Source organism: Notamacropus eugenii, chromosome 1 (genome assembly GCF_028372415.1).
Source record: "Notamacropus eugenii isolate mMacEug1 chromosome 1, mMacEug1.pri_v2, whole genome shotgun sequence".
In the NCBI taxonomy this organism is placed as follows: domain Eukaryota; kingdom Metazoa; phylum Chordata; class Mammalia; order Diprotodontia; family Macropodidae; genus Notamacropus; species Notamacropus eugenii.
This window is the reverse complement of record NC_092872.1, coordinates 60143567-60157849: the sequence shown is the minus strand read 5'-3', so window position 1 is coordinate 60157849 and position 14283 is coordinate 60143567. Positions and strand designations below refer to the sequence as shown.

At 40.8% G+C, this 14283-nt stretch overlaps 1 protein-coding gene across 3 annotated transcripts in view; it reads left to right on the top strand.

Moving 5' to 3' along the window:
• Nucleotides 1-14283, top strand: part of PRKCB (protein kinase C beta) — a 619385-nt gene that overhangs the window by 274940 nt on the left and 330162 nt on the right. For all 3 annotated transcript variants that reach the window (XM_072603854.1, XM_072603845.1, XM_072603861.1), the window contains exon 5: nt 1038-1166. In XM_072603854.1, coding sequence (XP_072459955.1) covers nt 1038-1166 — 129 coding nt within the window. The remainder of the gene's footprint in view (nt 1-1037; nt 1167-14283) is intronic.

Sequence of the window (14283 nt, the reverse complement as noted above, 5' to 3'; positions counted from 1 at the left end):
TGGAATGGATGTTTGCTTGATTCCTTAAAGAGCCTCAACTTCCTTACATGTAAAAGGAGGGTAATATCTGCAGTACCTTGGGTAGTTATGTGGTGCAGTGGATAGAGTGCTTTTACCGGAATCAGGAAGACCTGAGTTCAAAGCCAGCCTCAGATACCTACTAGCTGTGTGATCCTGGGCAAGTCATTTAATCCTGTTTGCCTCAGTTTCCTTATCTGTAAAATGAATTGGACAAGGAAATGGCAAACCACTCCAATATCTGTACCAAGAAAAGCCCAAATGAAGTCATGAAGAATTGGACATATCTGAAATGATTGAATGACAGCAATAAAAATCCGCAGTACCTACCTCAGCATTTTTGTAAGGCTCAAATGACATAATGCATGTAATGCATTGAGCAAATTGTAAAGCACTCTATACATGTCTGATTACTTTTTTTTTACTAGTTGTTCCTCTCTGTGTCACTTCTTCAAAACTAAAGGCAGTATAGCATAGTAGAAAGCATGCTGAACTTGGAGTTAGAGGGTCTGGGTTCAAATCCAAGCTCTGTATCTGAGACTTGGGGCAAATGACCTGCCATTCCTTTCCTCTTTTGTGTGTACTTCTCTCTCCATGTCCCTCTCTTTCTCTCTCTGCCTCCTGCTCTCTCTCCTGCTTTCCATCTCTCTTCTACCTCCCCTTCTCTGTCTCTGTTCTCCCTCCTCCTTCACTTCCCTCTCTTTCCCTTCCCCATCCCATCCCCTCCCTTTCTCCTCTTTCTCTCTCCCCTTATCTCCCACCCCTTTCTCTCACTCTTCTCCCCTCCTTTCCTCCCATACTTTTTTTCTTTACACTTGTTACTAATGGTAGACTTTTCTGCTCTTCCTTGAGTTCTGGGGATAACACTGACATTGGGAATTTGGACAGCAATATATCACTGACCCCATGTGGGTAGGGGTCACACTAAATGATCTTTCAGATCTCTCCTGTCTCTAAATCCTATGATCAAAGCCTACTCCTCCATCACATGGATTTTTCCTTTTCTCTCTTCTGTCCAGCCTGCATGATGAATGTGCACAAACGCTGTGTGATGAATGTCCCCAGCCTCTGCGGAACAGACCACACTGAGCGTCGAGGACGAATCTACATCAAGGCCCAGATTGACAAAGACGTTCTCACTGTTGTTGGTAGGTGTTGACATCGGAAAGCCTATCTTGGGGGAATATAGCCTTGGGATCTCCTGAAATATATTTCTTGCCTTGTTCTTGACTAAGCTCATGCTGATGAAGGAAGAGGGCAGGGAATGTCTGTGGGCAGGAGATCCTTAGAAACATGGACTTGCCTGCCTTATTGCTTTTGGCTTGTGAGCTTTGCTCTTTCCTGACTAGTCCAGAGTCCCATTTTTGTCAGGTTCTATGGGCCTCACAGTTGGTGTTCTTCCCCATGATAGTGACTTTATTATGTTTGTGTGGCCCCCAGGGCAGTGTGGTCTATCACTACAGACAGCTTGGGGCCTCTGTGAGGGAGTTTTGAGCACTCCCTGTGGAGTTTCCTTCTTCCTGTCATTTTGTAACTCTCTAAACTCCATGTGCTCAATTCCTTGATTTTTATTAATAGAACAGAAATGGCAAGTTGCTTCCCACCTACATCATCATGGGAAACAAACAGTCACTACACACAGACCTGTAGGCAGGGAGAGGAGGATGGAAGGAGGTGAGAGGCTTTCAGAATATGGCAGCAAATTTGAGTTGGATGTCTATGTAAATTAGATGTCCTGCGTCCCATGGGGTGACCTCTTAGCCCTTAAGTAAGCTGATGGGAGTAAAGACTGTGCCAGAGAATATGGTCACTTAGTTTTCCAGGTTGGTAGAACCAAAGTTGCCTTTGAATGTGAGAGAATGGTCACTTCCATAAGCAAAATGATCAAGATAGAAGAAGGCGAACACCCCCTTCCTATAAAAGGAAAGGAAACATATTGGCATGTGCTCATGGGCAGAGTCTGCAGACCATTCTGTCACCACCTCTACTGAAGGGAATTGGGAATCAGGGCTTCATACCCTTTCCCCAGATTAAAGAGAGATAAACCTCAACTAGAAGAATTCTGTCAACCATGGGTGTAATATAAATATATACGCAGCACTGTCTTTCCTTGGACTGGAAAGAGGCATAGGTTAGCACAGAGATACACATCCCACGAGAAACTGACCATTCACAAAGGGAACTTCCTGATACTATGAGGGCTTCTCATATTTGAAAAACGTGTGTTGATAGCCACACCCCCAGCGAGCTAGTAGGAATAGCCTTCCCAGCTCATCATATGATTACCAGCAAAACAGTTGCTTCATCATCCAGCTTCTAAACCCTAGTCATTAGTTGCATGCCTAAGGGGAAAAAAAGTCAAGATGGAATATGACAACTAATATGACAACTTCCTTTTTTTTCTGGACTAGGCATGTAGACTGATCAGTAAAACTGATACAGCATACTTCAATATCACCAAAGCATTAGAGCAAATCTAGCATGCTCTCCTTGTGAAAAAGGTGGAGAGAAATGGTCTAGAATAAGCACTTCTTAAACTGTGGGTCAAGATCCCATATGGAGTCATGACCCACAATTTCAGAAGCACTGGTTTACATGATGACAGATGTTGGCTAAGAGGACTTAGAACAGGTTGGATGACTAAACCCAAGCCATGTTTATTGATGGTACATTTCAGAAAGCATCACAGAGATCTGTCCCTAGTCCTCTGCTGTTAAACGTTTTAATCAGTAATTTGGTTGGAATCATAGAAGACATCCTTATCAAATTTGTGGATGACACAAAGTTGAGAGGAATATTTAGTATGCTAGATAATAATAGATGAAATTTAATAGGGATAAATGTCAAGTTCTGAGCTTTGGGTTAAAAAAGTCAACTTTAAAAGTGAAGGATGGGAGAGACATAAAGCTAATTCCTGTATTAAAGATCTGGATGGCAGGTTCAACATAGAGATCATTAGTGTGATAGGGTAGCCAAAAATAAGCTTATGCTGCATGGAGAGGCATGGTATCCAGAAAGAGGAAGGTTATTGAACCTTTGTGCTATGTCTTACTCAGAGCAAATCTCAAGTATTTTATCTAGTACTGGATGCTCCATTTCATGGAGAACATTGACAAGTTGGAGAATGTTCAGAGGAGGAAGACCAGACTGGTGAAAAGACTCCAAATCATGTCATGTCAAGATCAGATGAAGTAACTTGAAAGGCTTAGTCTAGGGTAGAGAAGATATCCTAGGGCCAAATGACTGTCTTCAAGCATTTGAAGAGTTGTTCTAAAAAAGATAGGTTAGGCTTGTTCTGCTTGGCCTCTGAGGGCTGAACCAGGAATAATGGTGGGGTGAATTGCAGAGATGCAGCTTTATGTTTGATGAAAGGAAAAACTTCCTAACTGGCCTGAGTGGTCTAAGTTGCCTTGGAAAGAGTGGGTCTCTCCTCCTGGAATACTTCAAGCAGAGGCTGGATAACTGCTTTGTGATTTAGAAGTGATTCTTGAGGGCAGCTAGGTGGCACAGTGGATAGAGCACCAACCTTGGACTCAGGAGGACCTGCGTTCAAATCTGGTCTCAGACATCTACTTGCTGTGTGATCTTGGGCAAGTCACTTCACCTCAATTGCCTTCAAGAAAACTTTAAAAAAGAAAGAAAAGGAAGAAAAGGAAGTGATTCTTACTCAAGTATCTGTTGTATTAGGTGGCCCCTGACGTATCTCCCAGTGTTTAGATTCTGTAATCCTAAGTGGCAGTTTGGGTTTATACTGGATAGCTCGAGAAGGTAGAATTAGAAGCAAAAGATGTGAGAAATAATGAGGCAGATTTCTGTTCACCTCAGTTGTGGAGAACTTCTATGCAGAAGAGAAAATTTTGAGGTCTACCCGCTGTCCATGGTCCTCAAATGTGCGTGGCTCCATATGTCTATTTATCCCTTGTCCTTCCCCTCCTGCTCCAGTCCTTGTTGATCCTGGTGATCCAAAGCATAGTTGCTTTAAAGAGCTGGGCTGGGTTATGGACTTTAATCGCCTCTTCCTCCCTCTTTAAAATTGTTTTTGTTATTGCTTTTCTCTTCTTGTCTTTAAGGAAAATTTCCAAGAAACTGAAGGTGTCAAGATTAGACTTTGCTCTGGACTCAGCCCAACTAAGATCAATTCTTTAAGTCTATCTGCGATTGAGTCCATCGCAGCGCCATCATTTTCCCAATAGAGGGCAGCAGTTGGCTCCTGATAGGCACATTCTGGACAGATTAATCTAATGTTTTTGCAAACCCAGAGGAGGTCATCATGCTTGGCTTTCTAAAGTTTAATGCAAAAGGCAATGAATGCCAGGCTAAGATAATACTATGATCTGTGCCATGGGGTTGGGACAAGAAAAGCAAAATCTATTCTTTACCTTGGTTTGGCTGGTAACAGAATGAAAAACAGATGGCTTGCTTTCCACCTCTTAGATATTGCTGGGAAAGAGATTTGAAAGAGATTTCACTGTTTGGCCTGTTAATGTACCATGGGGAAGTTCTTAGGATTAGTCCCTTCTGTTACAACTTGAGGCCAAATTGTTTACTTTTTCCTTTGGAGTGATGAATAACTATGCCCCTTTGCGTCCCCCACCCTTACCCCAAGAATTAAGCCGCTTGGGGACACCACATGTAAGCCTGGGCCAGGGGGAGGTAACATATAAATGGAGCTTTATGAGTGGGGAGGGGAGTGAGGAGCTGTTTAAACACAGAAAGCTTTCATCATTGATACTCAGTGCCTATAGATGGCTCCAGAGGGAGCCATTGGGATAGTTGTGGTAAAAATGATAATCTGCTGCCACCTTGTGACATTCTTGAGGATCTACACATTTAAAGAAAGCTGCACTACAGAAGATTTAGACATGGAAAGCCAGCTTGAAAAAATTAAAAAAAAGAAAGAAGATGGCAATAGCGCGAGTCGAGGGATGCTGCATGATGACATAATAGTGATATTAAGCCTCTTCTGCATAGAACAGATGATCTTTACCTTTTTTGTGTTATCCAGTAAAGTCTATGGACCCTGTCTCAAATAATATTTTTAAATGCATGAGATTACAAAGGACACCAATTATATTAAAACAGAGTTACCAAAATACAAGTTTGCAAGCTCGCAATTTAAAATCTCATGCCCTAAAAATTAGACTTGGGCTTAAGAGAGGAGATGCTTGGATCTTTGAAATCATGACATGAGCAGATAGAATGAAAGTCATCTCTTTCAACAGGAAAATTGGCCTTGTTCTAGTGGAATTTTAAAAAAATTAATGACTTGGATAAAGCCATAGATGTCTCCCTTGTTAGATGACAAAATCGGGCTCTAACGAGATTGTAATAGGATGGAACGATGGAGGAAAACTGATAAGGTAAAATGTATTAGGGGTACATGTGACATCTTACACTTGAGATCGAAGAATCAACTATAAAAAATTCAGAATAAGGGAGAAATACCTATATAGCAGCTCAGGTTAAAGGACTTGCAGGGTGTGTGGGGGGTACGCTACTAAATATTCTGTAGGAGGCCACAACGTGATGTGATCATTATAAAAGCTAGCACAACCTTAAGCCTCTTTAATAGAAAACACAGTGTCTAGAATCAAGGAGGAGGTAGTCTCCTTGTCCTTTGCCTTGGTGCAGATTGCTGTGTCTACTTCTGGGTGCCCTATTTTAGGCAGGATATTGATGAGAATTTCCTTAGAGGAAAGTGATCAGAAATGAGCAGAGGCTTGAATTCATGTCATATAACAATTAATTGGAGAAATGAGGAAAAATTGGATCTAAGGGGAGATTTAAGGAAAAAAGAAAAATAGGACCTTAATTTGGTGACTGGAAGCTATATATTCAATTCGGTAAGCATTTATTAAATATCTTCCATGTTCAAGGCATTGTTCAATAGATGGATGTTGCAGAGACCAGTTTTGGGTAGGTATCTAAGAAAAGCTTTCTTTGGCTACATTAGAACTCTAAAAAGGAGAATTCTTATGGACTGAGCAACTCAAGATATAAAGACTTGGAATGCCCTTGGATTGAAAAAAAAAAGGCATTCTAGAACCAGTGAGTTTCCATATCTCTGGAGCCCTTCAAATGGAAGCTGGGTGTCCATTTGTTGTAGAGAAGCTTCATCCTCAGATATGATTCAGACCAGATAACCCTTGAGGTCACCTCTCAGCTCTGAGATTTCATACCTGGTGTCCCTTCACATAACCTAAACCAAACTGTCAAACTTCAAAGAGGGGAATAGGTCTCCCACCCTGAGGTTCTTAGGTAACCCTTTGTAAGTAGAAGGGAAGCTTTTTGAGAGTAGAGACTTTTGTCTTCTTTCTCTTTGTGTCTTCAGTGTCTAGCACTGTTGTCAGCATCTGCTCCTTTTAATTTTTTAGCTGGATCTTTCTTTCCCATTCCTTTCCTGACTTTATAGACTGTGTCCACATCACCTCCAAATATTCATAGATCCCACCTGAAGTGTCCTTGTATTTCTGAGATGTCCTCGTTCTACTCATTGTTTGGTGCCCTTTGTTGTAAAAGGAGGAAAGAAGGAAAGAAGCATTTAGTAAGCACATATTATGTGCTGTGGTAAGTATTGAGGATGCAAATACAAACAAAAAGACTTTTCTTGTGCTCAAGGAGATTACATTTTATCAGGGGAAGACAACACATGAGCTGAAAAGGAGTGGGGGAAGGGAATGAAGGTACCCAGTGCAGGAGGTATGGTTTTGAAGTTTGGAAACGAGGAGTACCTTCCCCTCCTTTCCTGTTTCTCCTCTCCCTCCTTTCCTATTTTCCCTCCCCCTTTTTATCCTTTCCCCTCCCCCTCTGTTTTTTCTTCCCCTCCCCTTCCCTTTTCCTTTCTTCTTCCCCTCTCTCCCTTGCCCTCCCTTCGTTTTTTCTTTCTTCCTCATTTCATATATGAGGAAACTGAGACTTAGATGTATTAAATGATTTGACCAAGGCTGCATAGCTAGCTAGCGTCAGGGCTGAGACTGGAGCTCCTCATTTCAGGTCTAGAACTTGTCCATTATGTCATACTGACTACTTATTTGATAAACTCACAAGAGTCAGTTGTTTGGGTTGTGTCCAATTCTTTGTGACTCCATTTCGAGTTTTCTTGGCAAAGATACTAGAGCGGTTTGCCATTTCTTTCTCCAGCTCATTTTACAGATGAGGAAACTGAGGCAAAGAGGGTAAGTGACTTGCCCAGGGTCATCAGTATCTGAGGCTAGATTTGAACTCATGTTTTCCTGACTCTAGACCCTGTGCTCTATCTAGCTATCACCTGATTTGAGTTCAAATGTGGTCTCAGACACTTACTAGTTGTGTGATTCTGGCCAGATCTCATCTGTTTGTTTCCTTATGTGCCAAATGGAAATAATAATAGCACCTGCTTTCCAGTGTTTTTATGAGGATTCAATGACATAGTATTTCTAAAGTGCTTAGCACAATGCCTAACACATGGTAGGTACTTAATAAATGCCTGTTAAAATGTGTATTAAAAGCAAAATAAAAAGGTCTTAGATCTAGAGCTGATAGGGTTCCCAAGGTCTATGTAGTTTGATCCTCATTTTACAGATGAGGAAACTGAGGTCCAATGGCATGATATAACTTACCAGTAGTTACCCATATAGTAAATATTGAAGGTATACAAGGTGAACCTAGGTCCTCTGACTTCTCTAGAGCCAGTATTCCTTCCCCAGCACCACAGGAATCAGCGTAAAGTCATGACAAAGTTTGCTGTATAGTTAGCAGTGGGGGTAGTTAGTAACAGCGACAGGGACCCCAGGATTGTGTGGAGATCAAGGAATCTGTTTTTGCAAACTGTAAGAAGGATTGGACTGCGTTTGTAGTTCTTCCAGAAGTAATTAACAGCTATGTAGGCACTAAGTGTAAATTGGACTCCCTACGAACTGAGAAAATGAAAGGTCTAGATGAGCAACTTGTCTCATCTGCAGCTTTATAGATAAAGAGAATAAAAAAATATTCTCAAAAAGGATCAAAGGAATGAGGGATGCCAAAGTCGGTCTCCAAGTAGAACATGTTGAGGATATTTAGGGGAATGCAGACCAGAGTTTACATGGTAGAAGAAAGACAGTAAAGAGGAGAGGAAAGAGAAGCTTTGAATCAGTGAAATCTGGATTTCAAGGTGCCACCTGAGTTCACATCCAGACTCTGAAACAGACTACTTCTGTGGAAAATCACTTATTCCTCAAGGCCTCAGTTTCCTTTTTTGTAAAATGTGGAGTTTGGGATAGACAATCTTTAAGTCATCCTGTAACTCTAAATCTTGTGAATCTTTGAACACAGAATCTAGAGCAGCTACTCTAAATTACTCTCCTCAGACCTCTTTGAACTTCTCAATTCCATTCAACTCAATAAACGTTTATTAAGCATCTGCTAAGTGTCAGGCTCTCTGCTAAGTGCTGGGGGTACAAATAAGAAAAAGACAGTCTCTGTTTTCAAGGAGCTTACAGTCTAATGGGGGAAGATAGCTATATGTGTTTGTCCTTCGTAGCTGAAGAAGACCATGCCATCAGAGAAATAATGACATGACTTGCACTTGACTATGTTTTGAGTAAGGGAGGGCTGTGCAGGTCACCAGCCTCACTTCTCCTCCAGAGCCATTTGAATCCAGTGACCAGATATTCATCAAGATGACTGGAGATGACCCAGGATGAGGCAACTGGGGTTAAGTGACTTGCCCAAGGTCACACAGCTAGTGAGTGTCAAGTGTCTGAGGTGAGATTTGAACTCAGGTCCTCCTGACTCCTGCAGTGGTGCTCTATCCACTGCACCACCTAGCTGCCTGGCAGGAAGATAGCAAAAGAAAGTTGAAAGAGGAAGGAGAGGGCAAAAGCCACTGTGGGGACATGATGTTCTAAGGCATCATGTTCATGGTGACCAAATTGAGTAGAGTTCCTTATGGAAAACCGAGTTACTGGAATGTTATGTGTTGTTGTTTGTCTTTCATTCTTGAAGAGGGCCATGACATCAGGAAGGCGATGCCATGATTTGCAAGTAAATTGGATTTGAGTGAGGGAGGGCTGTGCAAAGTAATCAGCCTCATTTTCTTGGAGCCATCTTGGTCCAATGGCAAGATATAAACTTGAAGACAATTTGAGATGGTCCTGGATGCAGTGGGAGACCTTAGCCTTTTAAAAATAAGATCTTTCTGAGTTTTCCTCTATAAAGGATGGCTTTGGCAGGAGTTTAATGCTCCACACTCCAGCCCTCCAATCAGAGGGGAGAAGTAACTGAGGGAGTTGAGAAAGTGCTGAGTATTAAAAACTGCATCAATCTGCACGATGATGAGACTGCCTGTGATCAGTTAGTTTCTCTGGAGGGGGGCATGATGTTTCCTGGAACTGAAACCAAACGGAGCAGGTGATGAAAAAATGGAAGGGAAAAATGGGAGAAAACAAATTTTCCCTCATGCTTCTTAGGAGAGAACCTTTGTCTTGCTTTCTTCATTGGAAAAAAAAAAGAGGCCATTCAATGAGAATTTCTTTCTCACATCTTAAAAACACTCTCCAATATAATGTCGATAGAAAAAAACAAGGAAAGGGTCTCTAGGCATGATGAAATACTAAAAATGAAATGTAGTTTGTGGTCAAAGGTGGTGTTTTATCATTTCTGCCGACTGAAGACAAAGGTTGGTCTCTATGCCTCAAGTTCCTCTGTCATCCAATCCATCTTCCTCTTGCTTTGCTCTTCCAGATTTCACTAATTCAAAGCTTCTCTTTCCTCTCCTCTTTACTATCTTTCTTCTACCATGTAAACAGTTCTGGCCTCCTGATGATTAAATTCCAATTATTCCCTATCATTTCTAGAATCAAATAGAGAACCCTCTGTTTGGCATTCAAAGCTCTTTATAGCCTGACTTCTTCTATCTTTCCAGTTTTCTTAGACCTTACTTCACTCCAAAACCAAGTATTTTGTAATCCAGCGACACTATCTTCCTTCTTTCTCAAACAAGATACCCCATCTCATTACTTGGGCATTTTCACTGGCTGTCTCTTATGCTTGGGATTCCCTTTCTCCTCCTCTCTACCTCCTATCTTCCCTGGCATACTTCAAGTCCTAACCAAAATCTCCACTGCCTTTCCTCATCTCTCAATTCTAAAGCCTTCCCTTGGTTGTCTACAATTTGTATTGTTTGCCTATGTGTTTTCATGTTGTGTCTCCTCATTAGACCAAGATTAGGTCTTTTGTATTTCTTTGTATCCTAAGAGTGTAACATACTGCCTGACCCATAGTATGTGCTCAATAAATGTTTGTTGACTTAAAACATGCCTAGGAAGATAGAGTTAGAAATTGGGATTAAGTTTTATGAAACATAGCTAATGACATGAGAATGGTTGGCTCCTGGCTAAGGTTAGAGTACATCTAATGAAGATCTAGAAGAATGTATTTGCTTCTTGACCAGATGGAATAATCAAAAGAGCTTAAACTGAAAATGGAGAGGAATAGGAAAATGTGTCTGTCTGTAAAGCCAGAAACTACAGAGATCGGTAGATAAAACACAGAAAGAGTAGGCAAAAACCCTGATGACTGGAGACTCGAGGAAACAGATAGCAAGAAGGCCTTTTTTGTTTGTTTTATTCTTAGGGTAAGAAGAAAAGTAAGAAATTAATAATAATAATAATAAGCTCAGGTCTTGGGGATTGGGGCGATAACAATGCTATAAATTATGGCAAACTTAATAGTATTTACAGCCAGGCTCCAATTAGTGCAAATAATTAATCCCTTGAAGTAGTTGCATTGTTTGAGTTTCTATTCCATATTTCCATTGGATTGGAACGATTTACCATAGTTTACATAATTACAACTTGGAACAGTATAAATTTGAATACATGCAACTGCTTCAGGGGATTCATTATTCATGTTAACTGGGAGCTAGCTGTGACAACTCCTTTGATTCTGATTTCACAGGGAGAATTATCTTTGAACAGGACAATATAACAAAAATAGCTAACAGAGAATTGAAAACCAGAATAAGTCAGGTGATGGCAAGATTCCTCTCAGCTAACCTCAGTTCATTCAAATTACGTGATTTTGATAGGGGTAAGCTGTCCCAAGGCACTGAGGGAAGTTCCAGGACAATCCAGCAGTAGAGAGGACATAGTAAAGTTTAAATTAAGTGAGAAACAAGTCCAGGAGGAAAATGAAGAATGATGAAAAGGATAGATTCTGAGTCCTTAGAAAGGGAATGAACCAGCTGACGTTCATCAAGAATGAGTCAAAGCAGACTTACTTCTTGTTATTCAGTCATTTCAATTGTACCTGACTCTTTGTGACCCCATTTGGGGTTTTCTTCTCAAAGAAACTAGAGTGGTTTGCTGTTTCTTTCTCCAGCTCGTTTTATATGTGAGGAAACTGAGATAAATAGAGTTAAATGACTTGCCCAGGGTCATACAGCTAATAAGTGTTTGAGGCTGGGTTTAAACTTGGGTCATTCTGACTCCAGGCCTGGCATTGTATCCACTGTACCACCTACCTGCCCTAAGACTAATTTAATTTCCTCTTTTTATAGTATTATTCAACATGGATAAAGGGAATTCTATAGATGTAGCATGCCTGGAGTTTATCAATGATTTTAATAAATTTTCTCATAAGATCCTTGTTGACTATAATGAGAACTGTGTTAGACACATTCAAAACTAATTGAATGACTGTATTCAAAGATTGACAACTAATGGATAATTTCAACTTGGAGGGAAATCTGTAGTGGAGTAACCTATGGAAACTCTCATAAATCCTGTGCTATTCAATATTTCTAGCACTGACTTTAATCAGGGCATAGATGGCATGTGTCTCACATTTATGGATGAAGGATGGGAGTGATGGCTAACACCGGAGGACAGAATCAAGATCCTCAAAAGATATTTGGCTAGAACAAATGGGCCAATGCTAAGAAAGTAAAACAGAAAAGGAATTAATATAACATCATATAGTTGAGTTTAGAAAAAATGACTGCCTGACAGCATGGGGGAAAAATTGGCTAGAGTGCAAGTAAATTTAATTCAACAAAAACTTATTAAATGCAAAGCATTTAATATATGAAAGGCATTAGAGCCATAAAGAAGGAAAAAGCCCTCAAGGAACTTTGGATGTAATCAGTGATCTAATTACATGCACATAGAAAAGTATGATATAGTGTAGTGTGGTTAGTGAGAAGAAGGAATCTAAAGTGCTCTGGGAAGTTTTGAGGAAGTAGAGAGATGGATGGCTAATGGAGGGATGGCACTTAAATTGTGCCTTGGAGGAAGAGAGATATTTCACCAAGAAGAGCTCTGAATGGAGGAGGAAATCCAGACATAGAGGATGGATGGCGAACATGGTGAACAGGGGTAGAAGAAGGAATTCCAAGCTCAGTAAATAAATAGGACAATTTAGTTAAAACAGAAGGATACCTGGAGCAGGGCAGGATGAAGTAAGACCAGAAGGGTTGGCCGCAGCCATGTTATGGGCACTTTAAATGCCAGATTAAGGAACTAGGCATGCCATCTTATAATCAGTGAGAAGCCCCTGAGTTATTGAGCAGGAGAATAATGTGGTCAAGCCCGTGCATTAGAAGCATCACTTTGGCAACTGTATGAGGTAGGAATTCCATTGCAGTTGGGCTGGGGCTGAGAACTGGAAGCAGAGCATGGAATAATTAGGATATTTAGAGATTGCAATTATCCCTTCCACATTTCAACTTTCCCTAAAGAGGTTTCCATATATCACAGATCAGAAGAAATACTTAGTTGTAGCATGACCTTGGATGTGTTCCAACCTCTGTTTCCTCATCTGTAAATCAGGGATAATAATAGCACCTGCTTCACAAGGTTGTTGTGAATATCAAATAAGATAACATATGTAAAGTGCTTTGCAAATCCTAAGGTGCTAAATAAATACCATGGTCATTATAAACGTTACCGTTATCATATCAGTGAATTTTGGAGACACACTAACCTTGGGAGCACAAAGATCTGGGTCCTTTGGGATTTTATCCTTATAGGGAACTCCCTGTTTGGAAGATTCTCCTAGCAGTAGAGAACAGCAACTTTTCCATTAACTTACAGTCTTAGAAGAAGACTGAACTTTGAAGTTCAGTTACAGTAAAACGGAAGTCACAGAAATTAGGAGAAGAGTCACCTGGGATATTGGGAGGTGAAATTGCTTTACTGTTGATCAGATACATGATTAAAAGACTGAGAGATGAATGAAATCTCAGATGCCATTTAATCTGTCTCATTTTACAGATGAAGAAACTGAGTCTCACAGAGGTTAAGTGGTTTGTCCTGTGTCACATAGGCAGCAGTATTTGAACTCAGATACTTGGAGGTCAAATCTAGCACCATGGCTTTTCTACTTGAATCCATGTTCTTTAGACTCCAAGGCAAACCCACTATTCATGGCCGTCTGCTCCTTTACAATCAGGGTCACTCCTCACTTTTTTGAGACTGGGTTTCCCTATTTTGCACAGACTTCAGGACAAGCAACCAATAATAGGTACAATTGCACTAACATTTACCATGAAAGTTTTGACCTTTGATTTCCAACCTGAGCTGAATCACCCCTCCTTAGTCAGCCCTGGTGACTTATGGCTCCTGGGAGTGGGGAGGAAGTTCACCATACTGATGCCAGCCTAAATATGGACACCTGATAGCTTTAGGTTCACTGCTGCTTAGGCCTCCTGAGCTCAAGAAATCCACCAGCCTCAGCTTCTCCAGTGGCTGGGACTACAGGGATGCCCCACCATGCCAGGCCCACCACTGCCTCTTTTAGAATAGAAATATAAATATCATAGAATACTATGATGTATAAAAAGTTTGAGACATAATTTCTGGGTAACTAATCATTTTATTAATTATGGCTAGTGAATAATTTATAAAAGGATGATCATTTGGTCATCTCTTATAAACCAAAAACAAATTTAGGAGACCTCTTGACACTTATGTACCATTGGAAGAGTTGGGCATTTCCAACAGGTAGCAATGAACTCTGAATGGTTAGCTATTAGCGAATGAATACTATAATGAGAGGTGGACCTATTCTAATGAGGGGCTGGGGGACATGGATTTGATGTCACTCTTAGTCTCAGACCATTCCCCCACCTGGGTAATCTAGCCCACCCCCCAAACCTGAATGGAAAACAGTTGACTTCCCCATTTGGGAGTGATCTGAACAAGATGGAGGAGAATGGTAAATCCCATCTCATTCTCAGCCCTGTTCTTCAGAGGCTGATTTGACCTAGTAAAAAATGGAAGAAATAGGAAGGGAAAAAATCCTACA